Source organism: Engystomops pustulosus, chromosome 11 (assembly GCF_040894005.1).
Source record: "Engystomops pustulosus chromosome 11, aEngPut4.maternal, whole genome shotgun sequence".
Lineage (NCBI taxonomy): Eukaryota > Metazoa > Chordata > Amphibia > Anura > Leptodactylidae > Engystomops > Engystomops pustulosus.
Window position 1 is genome coordinate 78809250 of NC_092421.1, and position 18766 is coordinate 78828015.

General features: G+C 43.8%; 1 protein-coding gene across 1 annotated transcript in view; it reads right to left on the reverse strand.

Annotated features, from left to right (window-relative positions):
• Positions 1 to 12806, reverse strand: part of MMS19 (MMS19 homolog, cytosolic iron-sulfur assembly component) — a 32270-nt gene extending 19464 nt beyond the window's left edge. The window contains exons 1-7 of the mRNA XM_072130879.1: positions 12595 to 12806; positions 6777 to 6825; positions 5172 to 5272; positions 4399 to 4484; positions 3744 to 3818; positions 3597 to 3666; positions 2539 to 2667 (exon numbers count right to left, since the gene is read on the reverse strand). Of these exons, the coding sequence (XP_071986980.1) occupies positions 2539 to 2667; positions 3597 to 3666; positions 3744 to 3818; positions 4399 to 4484; positions 5172 to 5272; positions 6777 to 6825; positions 12595 to 12682 (598 nt within the window). The 5' untranslated portion in view covers positions 12683 to 12806. The remainder of the gene's footprint in view (positions 1 to 2538; positions 2668 to 3596; positions 3667 to 3743; positions 3819 to 4398; positions 4485 to 5171; positions 5273 to 6776; positions 6826 to 12594) is intronic.
• Positions 12807 to 18766: the final 5960 nt, after the last annotated feature.

Consider the following 18766-nt stretch of genomic DNA (forward strand, 5'->3'; position numbering starts at 1 on the left):
ATTGAACTCAATGGGCTCTCGTTTTATCTGTGACTATTATGGGTCTTGGGATGTAACATAAGATCACATCGTCTACCAGGTGATGGGTAAGTGTTTCCTCTTATGTAGGCAAAAGGCTGACAACATCTAACAAATCCATCCAGTCCACAAACACAATCAGGTTAAGTCAAACAAAGTTATCAGCAATATTTCTGCACATTAGATGATAAAGCCCCGGGTCACAGCAAAGTGATTTTATATTGTGGTAATGGTTAACCGCAGCTTTATCAAGAAATAGATCTGGACTGTAATAAATCCTGCTTAAAGGAGTCTATCAGCAGCTCTGACCATACAAAGCTGAAGACCGTGTTAGGTATTGTCCCTGGAGAGTTATGTAACCAGACTTTTGTGTAAGTTGTTAGTAGCAGCAGGACTGTGATGTATGGATTTGTATTCCAGGATTGTAGCTGGACTTGGAGCACGGTTGTGCACAGGAGGAGATCTCAAAGCATACCCCCTCCTCTCTCCTCTGAGTAATCGCAGTAGCAGGTTTTTGGTTGGATGTTACAGTGGGGGAGGGACAACTGAGCGGTTTAGTGCAGAGATCTAGGAGCACAGCAGTGTGAGGACATCCTCCAGAGTCCAGCTACAATCCTGGAATATAAATCTGTACATCACAGTCCTGCTGCTCCGAAAAACTTACACAAAAGTCTGGTTACATAACTCTCCAGGGACAATATCCAAGTTGTTCGTAGCAGCAGGACTGTGATGTACAGATTTATATTCCAGGATTGTAGCTGGACTCTGGAGGATGTCACAATGCTGTGCTCGTAGGTCCCTGCACTAAACTGCTCAGATGTCCCTCCCCCACTGTAACAACCAACCAGAAACCTGCTAATGCAATTACTCAGAGGAGAGGGGAGGGGCTATGCTTTTAAGATCTCATACACCTGTGCACAACCGTGTTCCAAGTCCAGCCACAATCCTGGAATGTAATACATTTTTCACACACAAGGGTATTTACACATCTCTCCAGGGACAACAACTAACACTGGCTACATCAGTGGTTCTCAACCTTTCTAATGCTGTGACCCCGCAATACAGTTCCTCATGCTGTGGTGACCCCAAACCATGCAAGTCGCAGTAAAAACACAGTAAAATTGCATCTCCGATGGCTTTAGGCGACCCCCGGTTTTGGTTTTATGACATACAGAAATGGACATACGAACAGTTAAAAAATAGGGGGAGGGCTGTATCATTATCTGCAGCTTAGGGTCAGGAAGTAGGCACATGGAGACTTATAGCCATTCACGCTCCACTAATGAATTCTGGGTAAATATGCAAATAAGTTTTCCTGGATGGAATAAGGAAAACCACGCCTCTTTTGCTACCTTGTGCTTTGAACTATGTTTTTAGCTGCTGCTATCTTGGGGTCTGTACCTCACAAAACCATAAGCCTGTAGTGATCTGAAAGATGAGATTCTTATCTTTAATATGACACAAAGCTTGTTTATAGGTGCTATAGAAGCAAAGATAGGGACGCTACACCTGCAACCACAAAACCTGACTCATCTTGTGTGTAAATGTGGGAGAAGAGTCAAATTTGTCTGACTTTGGGGGGAGATTATTTTATAGATAAATGGGTGAGATTTTACATGAAAGAGGGAATTCTAGAAAGGACATTTTATTCTCAACTAAAGGGAACCTGTCATCAGAAGTTGGCCTAATAAACCCCTACCAGTATGTTATCAAGTAGTTGAACAGCTCTTTAATGTTTCTTTCATGGCTTAGTTTGGTGGCATCATTCAGAAAGTCAACTTTGAAGTTATATGTAAGTTTTATGTATAAAGTCAGGGAGGTGGAGCGTTTAACATTGAAGTCAAACTCTCCCTGCCTCTATACTCCTCCTCCCATGTTACTGACATGTGCCAGACCTTGGAAAATCTGATCAGTGCTGTTCCTGAACACAACACCATTAATTTCAGTGAAAGGGACATTTTAAGGCTGGCAAAGCTTGACTTCAGTGTTAAAGTCTCCGCCTCCTTGACTTCAGAAAACAAATTTACAGTTGATTTTCTGGTTTCGGGCCATGAAAGAAACATAATCTAGAAGCTGCTAAGCCACTTGACAACATACTGATAGCGGTTTATTAGGCCAATTTCTAATGACAGGTTCCCTTTAAGGGGGCTGGTAGGTTAGTGGGGTAAAACCTGGTGACAGGTTCCCTTTAGGGACACAACTAAACTCTGCAGTAACCACATACAGGTCAGCAATCACATCACTAAGATGTCACCAGCTAATTCTTGCTGTGATTGATCACGCTACAGAGACGCTACTCTTCTAGTCTTAGAGCAGGTGGTAAGTTGAATCTATAGAGTTCAATCCTCTCATCAGCCATATTTAGTAGCCCAAACCCAACTCAGCTGAACATTAACTTGTTCCACTGAGCCAAGATGAGATGGGACAGTCACTCCAGCTCGGCCTCTGATAAAGAACTCACATCACACCAACACACACATACACGCAGCACAGTGTTATCTACAAGCATAAAGCCCTTACCCAGAGCATAGCCCTTGGTAATGATGTTCTGCACAATGCGGAAAGCCACCAGGAGGTTCCTTGGATCCTTTTCTCCATCCATGACTTGAATGAAACCAAATGTAAAATCTGCTCCGAGGCTCTTTAGCTCTGCAGAAAAATAGTTAAAATGGTTTAGCTGCTTCAGAAACTGACAAACTAAATACGGGGCTTGAGCACTGCAAGAATCAGGAGAAAAAGCTTGACATAAGTTATCGCTGAGCCGCTGCGCCGACCCTGCCGCTGCGCCGACCCTGCCGCTGCGCCGACCCTGCCTCACCATAGACTTCTATTTGCTCTGATAACTCATCTGATCCCCTGTCCATGTGTTGTCATTGATTTCAGAGTGGATATAGGAAAGGTGAATGAGAGAAGCAAAGTAAGAGGAGAAAGAATCACTTTCCTCTGATGAAATATAAGACAATTTTTTTTGCCCCAGGAACAAATTTTTGCTACAATGGGACCAAGAATTATCAATAAAGCTTCATCACTGACACTTTACAGCTGATCATTCACAGCATTCAGCAAGCTTCACCGAGGTCACAGAGGGCAGAGAGGTCAGTCTTTAAGTAGGGGTCGTCTGTAAGTCAGGCGTCCTTAATAGGGGCAATCCCCTGGTTACATAAAGGATAGGTTCTTTGGGTTTGTTCTTAGTTGAATTTTTTATGCAAGTCGGAACTGTATATCCATTGTAGCTCAACTGTAGCTTCAGACAATTTTGTTTTTGTCCCAGTGACAATTGGAGTTTCAAAATTTCTTTGCTGTAATGGGGTCAAGGATTATCAATAAAGCTTCATTACAGACATCTTACAGCTGATCATTGCAGTCTGGGACTATAGTAACATCCAGAGACTTCACCAGAGGTCACAGATGGGAGAGAAGTCCATCTGTAACCAGGGTTCGTCTGTAAGTTGGGTGTCCTTTAAGTTGGGGACCGCCTGTATACACAGTTTCACTTGCACCTCTGATTTATACAAAGTTTGTTGAAACGTTATATATAGTAAACATTCAGAACAGGATCGAGATTTCTATGAAAATACCTTCTTCCCTGTTGTTCATAAAATTAGTGATGATGGTGTAGACGGTGTGACGGTCCAGCTGCATTAGAGACTGGAGGAGAAGGAAAAGACAATAGTCACCTGCTCAGGAATTACACACCGTCCTATTCTATGATGGAAGATATTTACCTGAACGTGGATTTCCTGGAATACGGATTTCAGCACGGACACTGCTAGACCGGGAGGGAACACCACGGACATGCTCTAACAGAGAAAACACTAGGTTAGTATCCGGTTTATCACACTGCTGCCCTCTTAGCTCTCTGCACTGAACAGAAGTTTCTCCCTTCTGCTCTGAGTAACTGCCGTAACAGGCGCCGTGACAGTGGTATCTTCTTAGATTTGTTATTCATGGCTTCTTTCCTTCTAAAATACTCTTTTAAGATTATGCTAATGAGTCCTAAGGGAATTGGGGGGGGGGGTGTTACCAGAGCCACTCCATGTTGTATCTTCGCAGACAGTTACACTGTCTCCTCTCCTTCAGCACCTCCCACTGTGTGATATTACATCAGGGAAAAGGAAGGAGATGTGCTCCTGCACAGTGTAACAGTCTGTAACGCTACAGCATGAAAGGGGCTCTGCTAACGCCCCCAGAGCCCTTCTTGCTTATCGGAATAATTTTAAAAGATGTTTTTAGAAGGAAGGATGGCATGGATATCAAATATAAGAAGATACCACAGCCACGGTGCCTGGATCTATCAGTAAAGTCCCTAGCAGTATGAGAGCTTTGTGTAAGTGGAGGGATACTATGTATTTATTAACAGGTTTACATGAGCAAACTCACCAACGCCTTGAGCCCCTGGAGGACGTGCGGAGTAATGACATGGTGATCCTTGAGTCGGTTTTCATAAAACACAACTAAGACTTCCACTTTTAAAAATAAGAAAAAAAAAACAAAACAAAAACAACACAATCAGAACATATATAAAACCCTGAGCATCGCAGCTCACACCTAAAGTGTCACCCATCTTTCCTAGAATAATGAATACAATCCGGAGACTAAATTCTTAATCTAGAGTGTAAATGGACTGTGTCAGTCAATATCTGTATAGGACCTGGAGCCACATAACAAAAATCGTATTGTTTTTATTTCCTAATTTTCATGTTTTCACTGCTTTGCACACGACCTAGCTGGATAGATGCTTGCGGCTTTTCATAGCCAGTAGTTTTGGGGGCTCCCGCTGGGACTCGGGGGCTCTCGCCGTGATCCGGGGGCTCCCACCAGATAATGAGTGCGTCCACATCATAAAGACATCCGCAGCCTTTGATCGTAGTAATTTCATATTCAGCCTTTTTCATCCTTGTTTTGCTGCGCTCGCTCGATGCTTCCTGCTCCATTGTCCTGGTGCCAGTGCACAATGAGCATAATCCAGGCCGCAGCGCCCGGCACAGCGATAAAACCCATCTGCCCGTGCCCATTATCAGACAATTACAAAGGAACAGAACGGCTTTTACATCAATCTAAGCATCTGCTGCTACACAGCGGGATCATCCCTGCAAATTCCAATGTGTCCTGGCGGAGGACTGGAGCATGCTAGGTGCACCGAGGGGATCTACCTTCTTTCTCTCTCAGGTTGGCATAGCACTGGAGTAAGACCTGCGACAGGAGCTGCACTCCGCGACCTCTGGTTCTGGGTTCAGTGTTTGCCAGGCAGGATCTGTGCAATAATAAAAGTACAAATAATGTATGAGAAATGGAGCAGCTACTATTAATCATCAGTCAGAGGAAACTTAAACCATATTTACAAGCTTATCGGTGAGGGTCCAGCGAGGCTCCCCACCCCCACTGATCACAAGAACTGGACCCCATCAAACCATAGAAAACGGGCTCCATTAATGGGATTGTCAGAAATAACGAGCATGGCTCTCTGGTATCTTCAACACTGCTGTTCACCATCATTGTGAGTGTCAGCGGTACCCGGGCGCTGTGCTTGCCAATTTTCGACACTCCTATACTATTGAATAGAGCGGCAAGACACATCCTCCTCCTACTGCTCCACCTATTAATGGGAATGGGACCTTCTCTGCATCGCTGGGAGTGCAGTTCTTGTGATCAGTGAGGGGGTCCACGTAGTCAGACTCTCCCCAATTATCTTGTTATTCCCATCCTGAAGATCGAGAATAAGGAGAAAGCTTTAAAGGTCTCGTCCACTTTTAGCAAATAATTGATATCGTTTATGTAACTAAAAATTTATACCACATTTTTCCAATATACTTTCTGTATAAATTCCAAACATTTTTCTAGATCTCTGCTTCCTGTCTTCATTGTTTACTTCCTGTGGATAAATACTGGTCATGTGATGGCACCTCAATTCCCTGGTCATGTGATGTCACCCAGGTGCACGGCACCTTACATCCCTGGTCATGTGATGTCACCCAGGTGCATGGCACCTAATATCCCTGGTCATGTGATGTCACCCAGGTGCACGGCACCTTACATCCCTGGTCATGTGATGTCACCCAGGTGCATGGCACCTAATATCCCTGGTCATGTGATGTCACCCAGGTGCATGGCACCTTACATCCCTGGTCATGTGATGTCACCCAGGTGCATGGCACCTTACATCCCTGGTCATGTGATGTCACCCAGATGCACGGCTCGTTATATCCCTGGTCATGTGATGTCACCCAGGTGCACAACACCTTACATCCCTGGTCATGTGATGTCACCCAGGTGCACAGCACCTTACATCCCTGGTCATGTGATGTCACCGAGGGGCAGACAGCTTGTTACATCCCTGGTGGGGATTGTCAAAAGGTTAAAAACAAAACAACAGCGCCACACCTGACCATGGTCTGTGCTGGTATTGCAGCTCAGTTCTATAAAAATAAATGAAGCTTAGTTGGAATACCACACACCATGTGGGCAGGAGAGGAGCGGTGTTTGAAAGAAAGCAGCCATATTTTTCATCCTCTGGACTGCACCCCAGCACCTGGTAAATTTCTTTATATGATGACTTCCTTGAAAATCCTGCAGCTGTCACAGCAATATAACACGTGGAGCAGCTGAATCAGGAGATCACGCGGACTGGTATTTCCAGGTTATAGTGCGAGCTTTACGAGAATTCTCTAATTTATTGACTGGAGCTGGAATCCTTGAATACGGTCACCTGTGTCATAAACCAAAGTGACAAAAGATACAAAAATATCTCCAAAACTTACCCCAGAGCTTCCACCAACTGCAACACTGTGAACAGCCCATCCTTCACACCTGCAGGGAACATAGAAAGTCATATTAGGTGCCTTCAACCTTAGCCAAGACCAGGATATTAAAGGTATATTCTAAGAAGTGTGCTATGGCCTCTTCACTACTTAAGAAGGATTCTCCCAAGGACGAAAAACATGGCTGTTTTCTTCCAAAAACAGCGCCACACTTGACCATGGGTAGTGCCTGGTATTGCAAATAAGCTCCATTCATTTCTATACAGCTGAGCTGCAATACCAGCACTGGCCACGGTCAGGTGTGGCGTTGTTTTTGGAAGTAAGCAGCCATGTTTTTCAACCTCGGAAACCCCCTTTAACAAGCACAGCGCCGTACATTGTATAGTGACTGTCCATGGTATTGCAAATCAGCGCTATTGACTTGAAGAATGAATGTGACTTCCCGGGGACCTCTGTTATGATTGTGGGGTCTCAGTAGTAAGATCCTCACCAATCAGCATGTTACACTATTCTCTTAGCCAATGATACATTGAATTTGATTTAAGCTGCAATACACATACAGCCTGCTTTACCAATAGAGTGTTTTTTCCATGTTTTTTCAGTCCTAGACATCCCCTCTAAATCCCTGTGCACTACACATAACAGCAGCTGGGCACAAGTACAATGTACATTCTGCATATTTTGGGGTCTCCCGCTGGGCAGTAATTTGCTCTATTACTTAGGTGCGGCCGGTCTCGCAGATGCACAACACCAGTAATGAGCAATGTGCCGTCGCTTCTTCATTAGCAATTAGCAGGTTGTATTCCCGAGGCGCGATGCTCTGCCGCTGGGAGGCCGCAGACATGTGGGTTACCTATTGTTCAAGCAAATTAGTTTGCAGACAGGAGTAAGTGTAGGTGACCTGGGGTGACATGACTAGGTCTTCTTTGTGATCCTATGCCCTTGTTCTCCTCTCTAAATGCCCCAGACAGCTCCTTGCAAGACTTACATTCATTAGCAGCAAAATGTGTTGAAACTGTGCCAACGTTACATTAACATCGTGTTGTATGATGCAAATTAGATGCACATTTAGTAATTGCTGCCATGTCCTCCACAGCCTCACAGCGAATCCCGGACACCCGGCATAGGATGTCTTCCAAAGCCCGGGGTAGGGATTGGGCAGGGACCTCTTTGGCGCTCCGGATCCAGACTTTCCTAGCGAAGGCCCTGGCGGACTATGAGGAGTTCACTGCCCCCTACTACTAGTGTGTTAAAGGGAACCTGTCACAAGTAGTGGATAAAATGTTCTTTCAAGTATTCAATCTTTTATGTGACATCTCACCAATCTACCAATAAAAAAAAATCTCCTCCAAGGTCAAATATGACTCTTCTCACCTCGTTTTCACATGAGATTAATTAAGTTTAAAGTCTGCAGTCCCCCTATCTACTTTGCTACTGCACCTAGAAACAAGATTTTTGGGTTATATGAAGATAAAAATCTCATTTTTTAGACTTTAGAAGTGTAGGGTTCTGTCATCTACAGAACAGAACATGCAGACACTTAAAAAATAGGCAGAAACTTGATCTTCATCTGCAGATTACATTTGCAAATATGGTTTTAGCTGCCTGTATCTCCAGTTCTGTAGCTCCTGATGTGATCGGAAAGATGAGATACTTATCTTTAATATGACACAAAGAGAATATTTCTAGGTGCTATAGAACCAAAGATACAGGCTTCTGAAGCGACACTACCCCTGGCAGCCAATAAACTTGACTCATCTCATGTGAGAACAAGGTGAGAAGAGTCATATTTAAGTGACTTTGGGAGATATATAGACTGGACATTTCATACCCTACCTGAGGGAACTAGTAGTTTGGTGGGATAAAACTTGGTGACGTGTTCTCTTTAAGGTTAAATAGGCCATCTACACCTACTGAGGCCTACTACTTTGTGCTGAATTATAGCCAAATAACCTCACATATTGGTGCAGCCTTCCACATGGTATCATCTCGTCCTTTACCATCTCCATTCTGCATAGCCTTATTGTGGCAGTGGAGACTTGAAGGGTTTTTCCCACGAAACAAGTTATGTCCTATCCAAAGAATGGGGCCAAACTTGGAGATCGGTGGGGGTCTCAGTGATGAGACCCCCACAGTTCACGAGAATGGATGGGGGTAGTGCCGTTGGATCCCTTGTCGCTCCTCAAGCAGCCTGTCACGCATGCGTGGACCACCCGGTTCATCTCTATGGAGCTGATGGAGATTGCTGACCTCCAGACTCGACAACGTTTGGAATAGTGCTCTCTGATTGGGTACATTTTTTGAAATTTGCACCATTATCATTTCTATAACCATGCACTAGAAAAAACCCTGTAATCCGCCCTCATAATTCAGAGGGATGCGACACATTCTTCAGGATTGGCCCAATTTCTGGGGTGTTCTATAGATCTGCCACGATGGGTGTTGTAGTTCCCACCACACCTGAGGATCCACAAGTTCCACAGCACAACATCAGGGAACCTCTAGTTGTGACTTATAAACCAAAACTGCAACAAATGTTTCAACCTGCGAAAACAAAGCCCCTGGGCGGCATCATAAAAGAGTTACATTTTATCTACATTTTGATGTGCGGACATAAAATCCCTGTCTAATCCTCCTCCGGCCAAACGTTGCATAAATATGGTAATTAGATTCCTGCAATATGATCCTTAATTATCAGATTTTATCAGTCGTCTTCCTGCTCGCACAGGGCTCAGATGTGCGACACTGCGTGCGGCAGAGTCTCTCGCACAGCCGGAGTTCGCTGGTATCTTAGCTTTGTAGTTACAGATCAAATGACCGCTGTCGCCCTCCTGCGCAGATTTTACTGGGTCACACGTGGCTGCACAGTGACAGATACCAGGTCACGGCTCCGGAGGACTTCTGTTATGGCCATATAGATGGGTCAGTCCTATTCCGCCACTTATGCGGCTGTTGGACTTGCAGATGGTGAAGGCCGAGTTCGAACACTGGTTTTTAACTCCATTGAGAAAATTTATGACATAAAACATCTCAAATTTATATCAAATGGGAGGCCGAAGTTGGTTTTGACCCTAAAGTCACATTGACAGTGCCGTCGTTGGGACATTTATCCGCCGCAAATTTGCAGGCCGATATACATCCCCATAGACGACTATGGCGATCCAGCGGCGGTACTGCACTGTACGTGGGGAAAGGTAAAGCATGCACCATCATTCCCAGGGTGTAAGGCTGTGCTGCGCCATTTCCTATGGAAAGGAGCAGCGCTATCCCCTCCCCCTCTCAGAGGGTGATCGCTATATCATATTAGACTGGCACCCATCACAGCTCTAAACATTTTTAGTGCCATGGCCAAACATTGGCGCCATACTAGTCCAGACACCCAAGAGTCATAGTGATGCTGCATATTGTATGCGTGTCTTAAACAGTTCGCGACCGCCCGCCGTGTATTCACGGCGACGGTCGGGTTGCGCTGCATGGAGAGGGCTCACGGGCTGAGTCCTCTCCATAGCCGGTAAGTCTTTGCTGCATATTGCAGCAAAGGCTTACCGGTAACATCCGCGATCGGTGCTAGCACCGATCACGGGTGATATGACAGCGATGGCTGCCGGCACAGCTACCGGCAGCCTCAAAAAGATACCCAGATCCCATCTTACCTGAGATCGCCGCTCCCCGTGACGTCATCGGGGAGCGGTGATCCTTCTCCATGGTAGCCTCGGGTCTTCCGAAGACCTGAGGCTATTTCGTTTTAACCCCTTCACTACAATGTGCTGAATGAGGAGTAAAATCCCCATATACTGCCATATTGCAGTACCCTAGGGAGTCTGAAAAATAGTAAAAATTTAAAAAAAAAAAAAAAAAATTATAATAAAAAAACCTAAAATTTCAAATCACCCCCCTTTCCCTAGAACTGATATAAATATAAATAAACAGTAAAAATCATAAACACATTAGGTATCGACGCGTCCGAAAATGCCCGATCTATCAAAATATGATAACGGTTTTTCAATGCGTTTAACCCCGTAACGGAAAATAGCGCCCAAAGTCGAAAATGGCATTTTTTTGCCATTTTGAAAAATATTAAAAAAAATCTATAAAAAGTGATCAAAAGGTCGTACAGTCCTAAAAATGATATCATTGAAAATATTATCAAATTTTCGCAAAAAATGACACCACCCACAGCTCCGTACATCGAAGTATAAAAAAAAGTTATTAGCGCCAGAATTTGGCAAAATCAAAAAAATTATTTTTGTACAGGAGGCTTTAATTTTAAATGTATGAAAACATTATAAAACCTTTACAAATTTGGTATCCCCTTAATCGTACCGACCCAAAGAATAAAGTAGACATGTCATTTGGGGCGCTCAGTGAAAGACGTAATATCCAAGCCCACAAGAAAATGGCGCAAATGCGTTTTTTCACCATTTTCGCTGCATTTGGAATTTTTTTCCCGCTTCCGAGTACATGGCATGGAATATTCAATACCATCATTATGAAGTGCAATTTGTTACGCAGAAAACAAGCCGTCACACAGCTCTTTACGTGTAAAAATAAAAAAGGTATAGATTTTTGAAGGTGGGGAGTGAAAAATGGAAATGAAAAAACAGGAAAGGGCCCGGTCCTTAACCGGTTAATATTCTGACAAAATTACTAACCCAAATAATAAGGAAAAAGGTCATTTGGACCATACAGTGATATACGAGGCAGGGCTGCGACCTGTTCACATAGTAAATATCTTTATAAAGTCTTTTTTAGAATAATAATAGATCACCCCCATACCCGATGTGGTCTGGTGCATCACCGGACTTTCTATAGTAACAGCGCAGGACTCCATTCACTGACAGAAAGCAGGAGCTTCAGTCACGGCAGAGTAAAGTAGGGTCTTGGAGTTTTAGAACTTTTTGCTATACGTTTATATGATATGTACGGTAAATTTCCATCTATTCATCCAATTAGAACAAATAAAATGTGGACTGAGTGGGGGCTCCTTACTCAGGACACTTCATTGGTGGAATGAAAAGGCAACATCTTCTAAATTTTGCCAATTTTAAATGACTAATTAATTTCCGCATACACTGGATATGGGGGTACCCGTCTGACTGGCCATCTGAGAGTCTGGGGTTCCTTAACAATACCAACAACAGGGGACCCTTATAAGAATGAGCTGATGGGACCTGACTAAGTAAACCCAGACTGAATGATGTAAAAGCAGAAGACAGGAGGTTTGCTACAATGTATCAGTGCAGGTAGAATGTATCAGTAAAGGTGAAGACTTTATAGATTATATACAATGGGAGCAAACTATTGGAAAGAATTACAGGCTTAAAGGGACAATCCAGTCGCTGAAGAACACACGGTCCATGGGCTACAGGGAGGAGCAGGACTCATTGTCATTGTATTCCTAGAACTTGGAGTCATGCTCCCCCCTGCACAGTGTAAAATCCAATGCAGCTGTGACTGGAGCGTTCCTTTAACACCTGGAGATGTAGAAGAGCCTGCTTCCATTCACTGACAGCAAGCGGAGTCTCACAAATGCTGAAGAATGACCAAAGTGTAGGAGAAAGTTGCAGAACTTTGTATTACTGTTATGCAGACACTTTATTAGTAACATGGAGCAAGTTATCTAAATGATGAACAATCCCTTTAAGTAGTCAGGTACTGGCGCAGGTTTTGCAGGAGACACGCGCTATTTTATGTCGCGCATAATGTGAACGAGGCCATAGAAGTCACGTGCATGTAAATAATGAGGCAGTCACATGTTGCACAGCCTGTAAGCCATCATGTCAACCATGAGGAAGGTCCTGTGTGCTTGACATCCTACCTGCCGCCACCTCCGCGGCCTTACTGTCCTGCTGTCCCGACACGAATTCCTCCACCAGCCCCAGGAGCGAGTCCTGCGCCTCAGCCATCACTCTGCTGCCAGATACCGGGGACAGAAGGCGGCTGCACTACTGCGCCTGCGCAAACACCACACATCACGTGACAGAACGAGCTTGGCACAGAGAACAAACCTCGGCGTCCGCTTCCTGTATCCCCCCGCGGCTTCCAACCTCCTTGTCAATTGCGCTGAAGCAGGCTACACAAATATGGCCGCCCATAGGCCCTTTGTAAGACGGAAGCGCAGACACAACGACAAATGCAATTGGAAGTTCAGAGGAATAAAGTTTATTCTCGTAAATTCTATATCACGTGACGTGCTGTTCAATAGGACAAACTTTATTACTCGAACAATTATTAACCCTCTTACGACCAGTATTTGTACATGATTGTTTTATCTCTGATGTCATGCAATTCATTTCTAATAAGTTCATTTAAATTTTATTACATTTTGTTTTTGCATTTTTTACATCAGTGCTTTGACAAGCAGTTGTTTGGGTGTTGTGAATTCCTTGCAATCAAATAAAGCCTGGAAATCTAGGAAATCTAACATCAAAATCCATCATGATAAACTCATGGATCCAGGCACTATGACTGTGGTAATCATCTTGTTATGCTTCCTTTTAAAGTCAACTTTTAAATTATGCTTAAGAGCCTGAGTGCTCCTGGGGTAGTTACCAGAGCCTCTCAGTACTGCAGCTTCACAAGCTGTTACACTGTCATCCTTTCCCCTCTGCTTTCTCAGCACTTTAGTCCCCCTCTGCCTGACGTAATCTTACAGTAGCATAGGAAGTTTCGGTACATAGTCCGTCCGGCATATCTCCCTCCCTCTTAGTTGAAAAAAGAGGGACACAAAGTTGTTTTTGCATAGTAAACGACAGCCCTTATGCCAAACTCTTCCCTCTAGTATTCCCAGGCAGTATAATATCTAGAGTAATGTCTCTTTAACTATGTATTCTCACCCTGTACAATGCCCACTTTCCTTCTTATTGGAGTCTCTTTCTCTGACCCCCCCCCCCCCCTCTCCCCCCTTATTGCCCCCCCCCCCCTCTTCTCCTTCACTTCCTTATTATCTGATCCCCCTTATTGTGCCCCCCTCTCTGCTCCATTTCAAATTATGGCCACAATTAGGGGGCTACCCAAGCCTTCTATGATCTGTCTTTTCAGGCTGTTACACAGTCTCACCCCTTGTTCCATCAGCACTTCCTGCTCATGGCACAAGTGCTGAGGAAGCAGGGAGAGACAGTGTAACACTCTGTAAAGCCAGATCCAAGAGAGGCTAAGGTAGCCCTCAGACTTATTAGCAGAATTTTAAAAGTTGATTTTGGAAGGAAGGAGGCCATGGCTAACAAATATCAGAAGATTATCACAGTCACAGTGCCTGGATGAGTAAATGGTAGCGGATTATCTCTTCATTAAGAGACCTACCTTACTAAGAAGGTAATTTTGAACAACCCCACTAAGGTTTCTTTTTAAAGTTTCATGTAAGTCACCCCCCTGTTGGGTACAATATTTTCCCTGCCAATATTACTGAGATTCAAGTCACTGTGGAGCTAAGTTTGGTATTTCCCAAAGATACAATTCGACCGTCTCCCAGAAGAGGGGACTGGAACAACAACATTTTAAGGAAGGAAGCCCAATGGATCTTCCGGATGAAGTGCGTGAAACCGGAGGGTCTAAATGATAACATCTCTTTTGCACCATTCATATAAACCAGTCCTCCTTACTGTTATCTCTTGAGGATATCACAAAGGGGTTTTTATCCCATGAAGTGCATCATGGCACGTTCGATTACTGTTTGGTATTTATGCAATTGACTTATAGATGTACATACCTTATATCTCTTTCGGCCCAAGTTTCACTATTACTGAGCCGATTTGATTTATCGGTACTACTACCCTATTTAACTTATGGATATTTTTATAATGATATTTGGGGCCGTACTGCTCTGGTTATGGTTATCGGAGTAATGGTCCCTATATATCATCACTTTTACCCTGCTATGATCCTCCTGGTCGCGATCCAGAGACATGACACTTACCAGAATATTGACATCCAGTCACGACCCCAACAACGATGGGACTCTGTTCCTGAAGGTGCTTGGAATCTGGACGGTTTGTTATGGTTACCACCCAGTGCTGCGGCGCCCTATCACGACCGTAGAGGCGGCCTTACAGCGTTACACATCGGAATGGGCGCAGTCTGGCTAGTCTGTTACCACCTTCCCGTATGTGCCAACCTATCACTAAGAAATGGGTGGGTTCAATACGTCACACGTACCACCCATTCCCTCTATTGGACGAGACTAGGTTTTTCCTCCAATGACGTGACGCGTCTGGCCCACAAGGCGGAGCCTTCTGGACTTATACTCCAGCTAATCCGCCGCGCTGGCGGCTACCACTATCACACGCTGGCGCCCACCATCAGGACGCCAGCTATCCCTTTCTTATTTTCTGTGTCCTGAATGAATTTAGAATACAAATTTTCATTCTACGTAATCTCATCCTCTACGGTTCTCCTGACGAGCCCCACCATCAGGGGCGAAACGCGTAGAGGTGGAGAGATGAGAAGTTAGGACAATAGTTATTGTAGCACACTAGGACTCTCTATGAGCAGGAAATAATCTCCGTAGTTGCCTTATCGTATACAGATGAGATTACGGGGCAACCGGAGCATCTCTATATGCTGTAGATCTACCTGCCTACTGGCCACTGAGCTAACCTGCACCTGCTAACATTACATATAGGGTGCGCTCTCTGAGCTGGAACAGTCCGTTCTATCTATCATTTGTGACAGCGTGTCACGTTTTTACCAGTCCTGTACACACTGATGCACACATTGGAGAGTTTTTTCTTTTTTTAACGTATATCCATTAAAAGTTACATTTTATTAATTTTTTCCCCAACGATACCTGTGATTCCCTTCCCCCCCAATATTACTGAGATCCCTGTTATACGGTGGGACCTAACAATATGTTTCCAATTCCCCTGCAGGTCAATAGGTTGTTTGTGTGATGCACAGTTCAGTCCCCACGACTAGCTACTTTTTCTTATTACACTGGCATCAATGCAGCATGCAAAGAGCCTTAAAGGGGAACTCCATACTCAAACTGTTTGTCTAATATTTCACAGGACAGAAAGAAATCACACTCTGGGGCACATTTACTAAGGGTCCGCGGACCGCGATTCTGTCGGGTTTCCCGAATATCTCCTTTTTGCGCCGAATTGCCCCGGGTTTTTGGCGCATGTGATTGGATTGTGGTGCATTGGCGCCGGCTTGCATGCAACAGAAAACGGGGGGGGGGCGTGGCCGTCAGACAACCCGACTGATTCAGAAAAACCGCGGAATTTAAAAACAAAATTGTGCCGCAAGATCAGCACTTACATGCACCAGAAAGAAGATGGTGAACTCCGGCGGACCACAGCGCAGAAAGAGGCACATGCAGGAAATTGGACGCACGATCTTAGTAAATAGCGGAAGACCCGAATCCTCGACGGACAACGCACCTCTGGGATCGCGACAGGACCAGGTAAGTAAATGTGTCCCTGTATATTTAAAGCAAGTGACAAATTCAGCTCTGCTACATTTACATACTCCATCTATGTTACAGGTAGCTGCATGGGGTCCGTGGAATCAAAGATCTCGGCAATAATTTCCATACACATTATCTTGTGTTGTACAACAGCACATTTACTCTAAAGGTTCCTATGAATAATACATTTAGAAAATAACCCGCCGAGCTACATTTGCACTATAAACTCATCCAGTATTTTATAGCTGTGCTGGACAATTACAGAGAGTGGAAAGTAGATGATGTAATATCCCTCTGGCTCCTCTAGCTGTCAGTCTCTAGTTGTGCCGGACTAGTTACTGTGTTAAATAATTAAAGAGTTGGTTCAATTTTCATGTTTCAGAATTTATTATGGAATTGTATAAAATGTGGGTTTGCATAAAAAATATTACATTGGTTGTAAATCTAAAACTTGTTCACTTTCATTCACATTTACATTCACTTTTAGCAAATAATTGATATTTTTTTGAGTAATGAAAAGTTTTCCAATATACGTTCTATATCAATTCCTCACAGTTTTCTAGATCTCTGCTTGCTGTCATTCAACAGGAGGCTTCCTACGGACAAAATCCAGTCCATGGTTATGATCCAAAAAGTATATTGGAAAATTGTAAAACGTTCATTACACAAACATTATCAATTATTTGTTTGTTTATTTGTTGAAAGTGGACGACCCCTTTAACTGGATCATAATAGATATATTTTGTATGTTGTGTAGTTTGGATCCTCCCTTTCCACATAAAAGTACTTAAGCTGTATTCTGGAGCCCACATAAAACAGTCTAGCTGTGTATTCTGGTGCCCCCACATCTGTACTTTTTGTAGTATGGAGCCCCTCTTTAGCTTGTGTTAAGGGCGGCACGGTGGTTTAGTGGTTAGCATTACAGCCTTGCAGCACTGGGGTCCTGGGTTCAAGTCCAATCCAGGTCAACATCTGCAAAGAGTTTGTATGTTTTCTCTGTGTTTGCATGGGTTTTCTCCGGGTCCTCCAGTTTCCTCCCACACTCCAAAAACATACTGGTAGGTTGATTAGATTGTGAGCCCCGTTGGGGACAGGGACCAATTTGGCGATTTCTGTGCAGCGCTGCGGAATCTGTGTGCGCTATATAAATAAAGAATTATTATTATTATTGTGTGGTTTGGACCTCCCCCGACAACAACAGTCTGGCTGTGTAGTCTGAACCTCCCTTCATAAGAAAAGATCAGTCTGGGTTTGGAGTCTAGACCACCCTCTACAAGAGCAGTCTGGACCCCGCCCCCTATAAGAGCCATATAGTGTGGGGTACACTCTTTAGCAGTAGTCTGGAGTGCCCCCTTTATTAGTGGTCTTGATGACAGAGCCATAGATTATCTTTGATTCAGTAAAAGTTTTTGGTGTTGTAGGGTGGCGCACAGCAATTCCAGGCTTAAGCTGAATTTTCATGATGAACTAGAATTTCTCAGAATTTCTCTGTTTGCTATACATAGTACAGATAATTATAGCAGATACAATATGCATATTTATATTGATGCATAAAATTTTGTGTAGGGCTTTGAGAAAAGCAGGTGGCAGGTAGTGTGGTCTTCAGTACCCCCTTTAATAGTGGTCTTCAAGGCAGAGCCTTAGATTGACCTATCTTTAGTTTAGTAAAAGTTTTGGGTGCTGTAGTGTGCCATATAGTAACTCTAGGCTTAAAGGAAATCTACCATCGAAATCTAGTATGATAAACTAGGGACACTAACTCATAGATCCGGACACTTTGACTGTGGATATCTTCTTATATTTGTTGTCCATGGCCTCCTTCCTTCTAAAAATCAACTTTTAAAATTATGCTAATGAGCAAGAAGGGCTGTGATAGCGCCTCCAGAGCCCCTTTTGCTCATTAGCATAATTTTAAAAGTTGATTTTAGAAGGAAGGAGGCCATGGAGAACAAATATAAGAAGATTACCTTCAAGCTGCAGCTTCAGAAGATATTACACTGTGCAGGAGCAGTTCTCCCTTATCACCGAGTGACATTACACCAGGCAGAAGTAAGGTGGAGGATGAGCCAGTCTAACAGCCTGTGGAGCTGCGTCGCAGAGTGGCTCTGGTAACACCCTCAGGAGAACTACCAAGTCATTAGCATCATTTTAAGAGTTTCTTTTTAGAAGGAAGGAGGCCATGGAGAATCAATATAAGAAGATTGCCACAGTCACGGGGGCCTGGATTTATGAGTAAATGACCCTGGTTATTATGATGGATTTTGATGGTATTTTACTTTAAGATGAATTTTCATGATAAATTAGAAATTCTCTGCTTGCTATACATAGTACAAATAATTATAGCAGAGACAATATACATATTTATGTTCTATATCGATGTATAAAACTCTGTTGGGCTTTTCGGGAAGCAGGCAGCAGGTAGTGTATAATTAAAAGCCACTGATCCTGGCACTAAGGAGCTGATAAAAATAGACAATGCACTCAGCTTAATGGTAACTGGATAGGCTTACAGGTCTGCCTTCAAATTGCTGGCAGATCAAAGCTTTACATGGCTGACCCCAGATTTATCCAAATACTGCAAAGG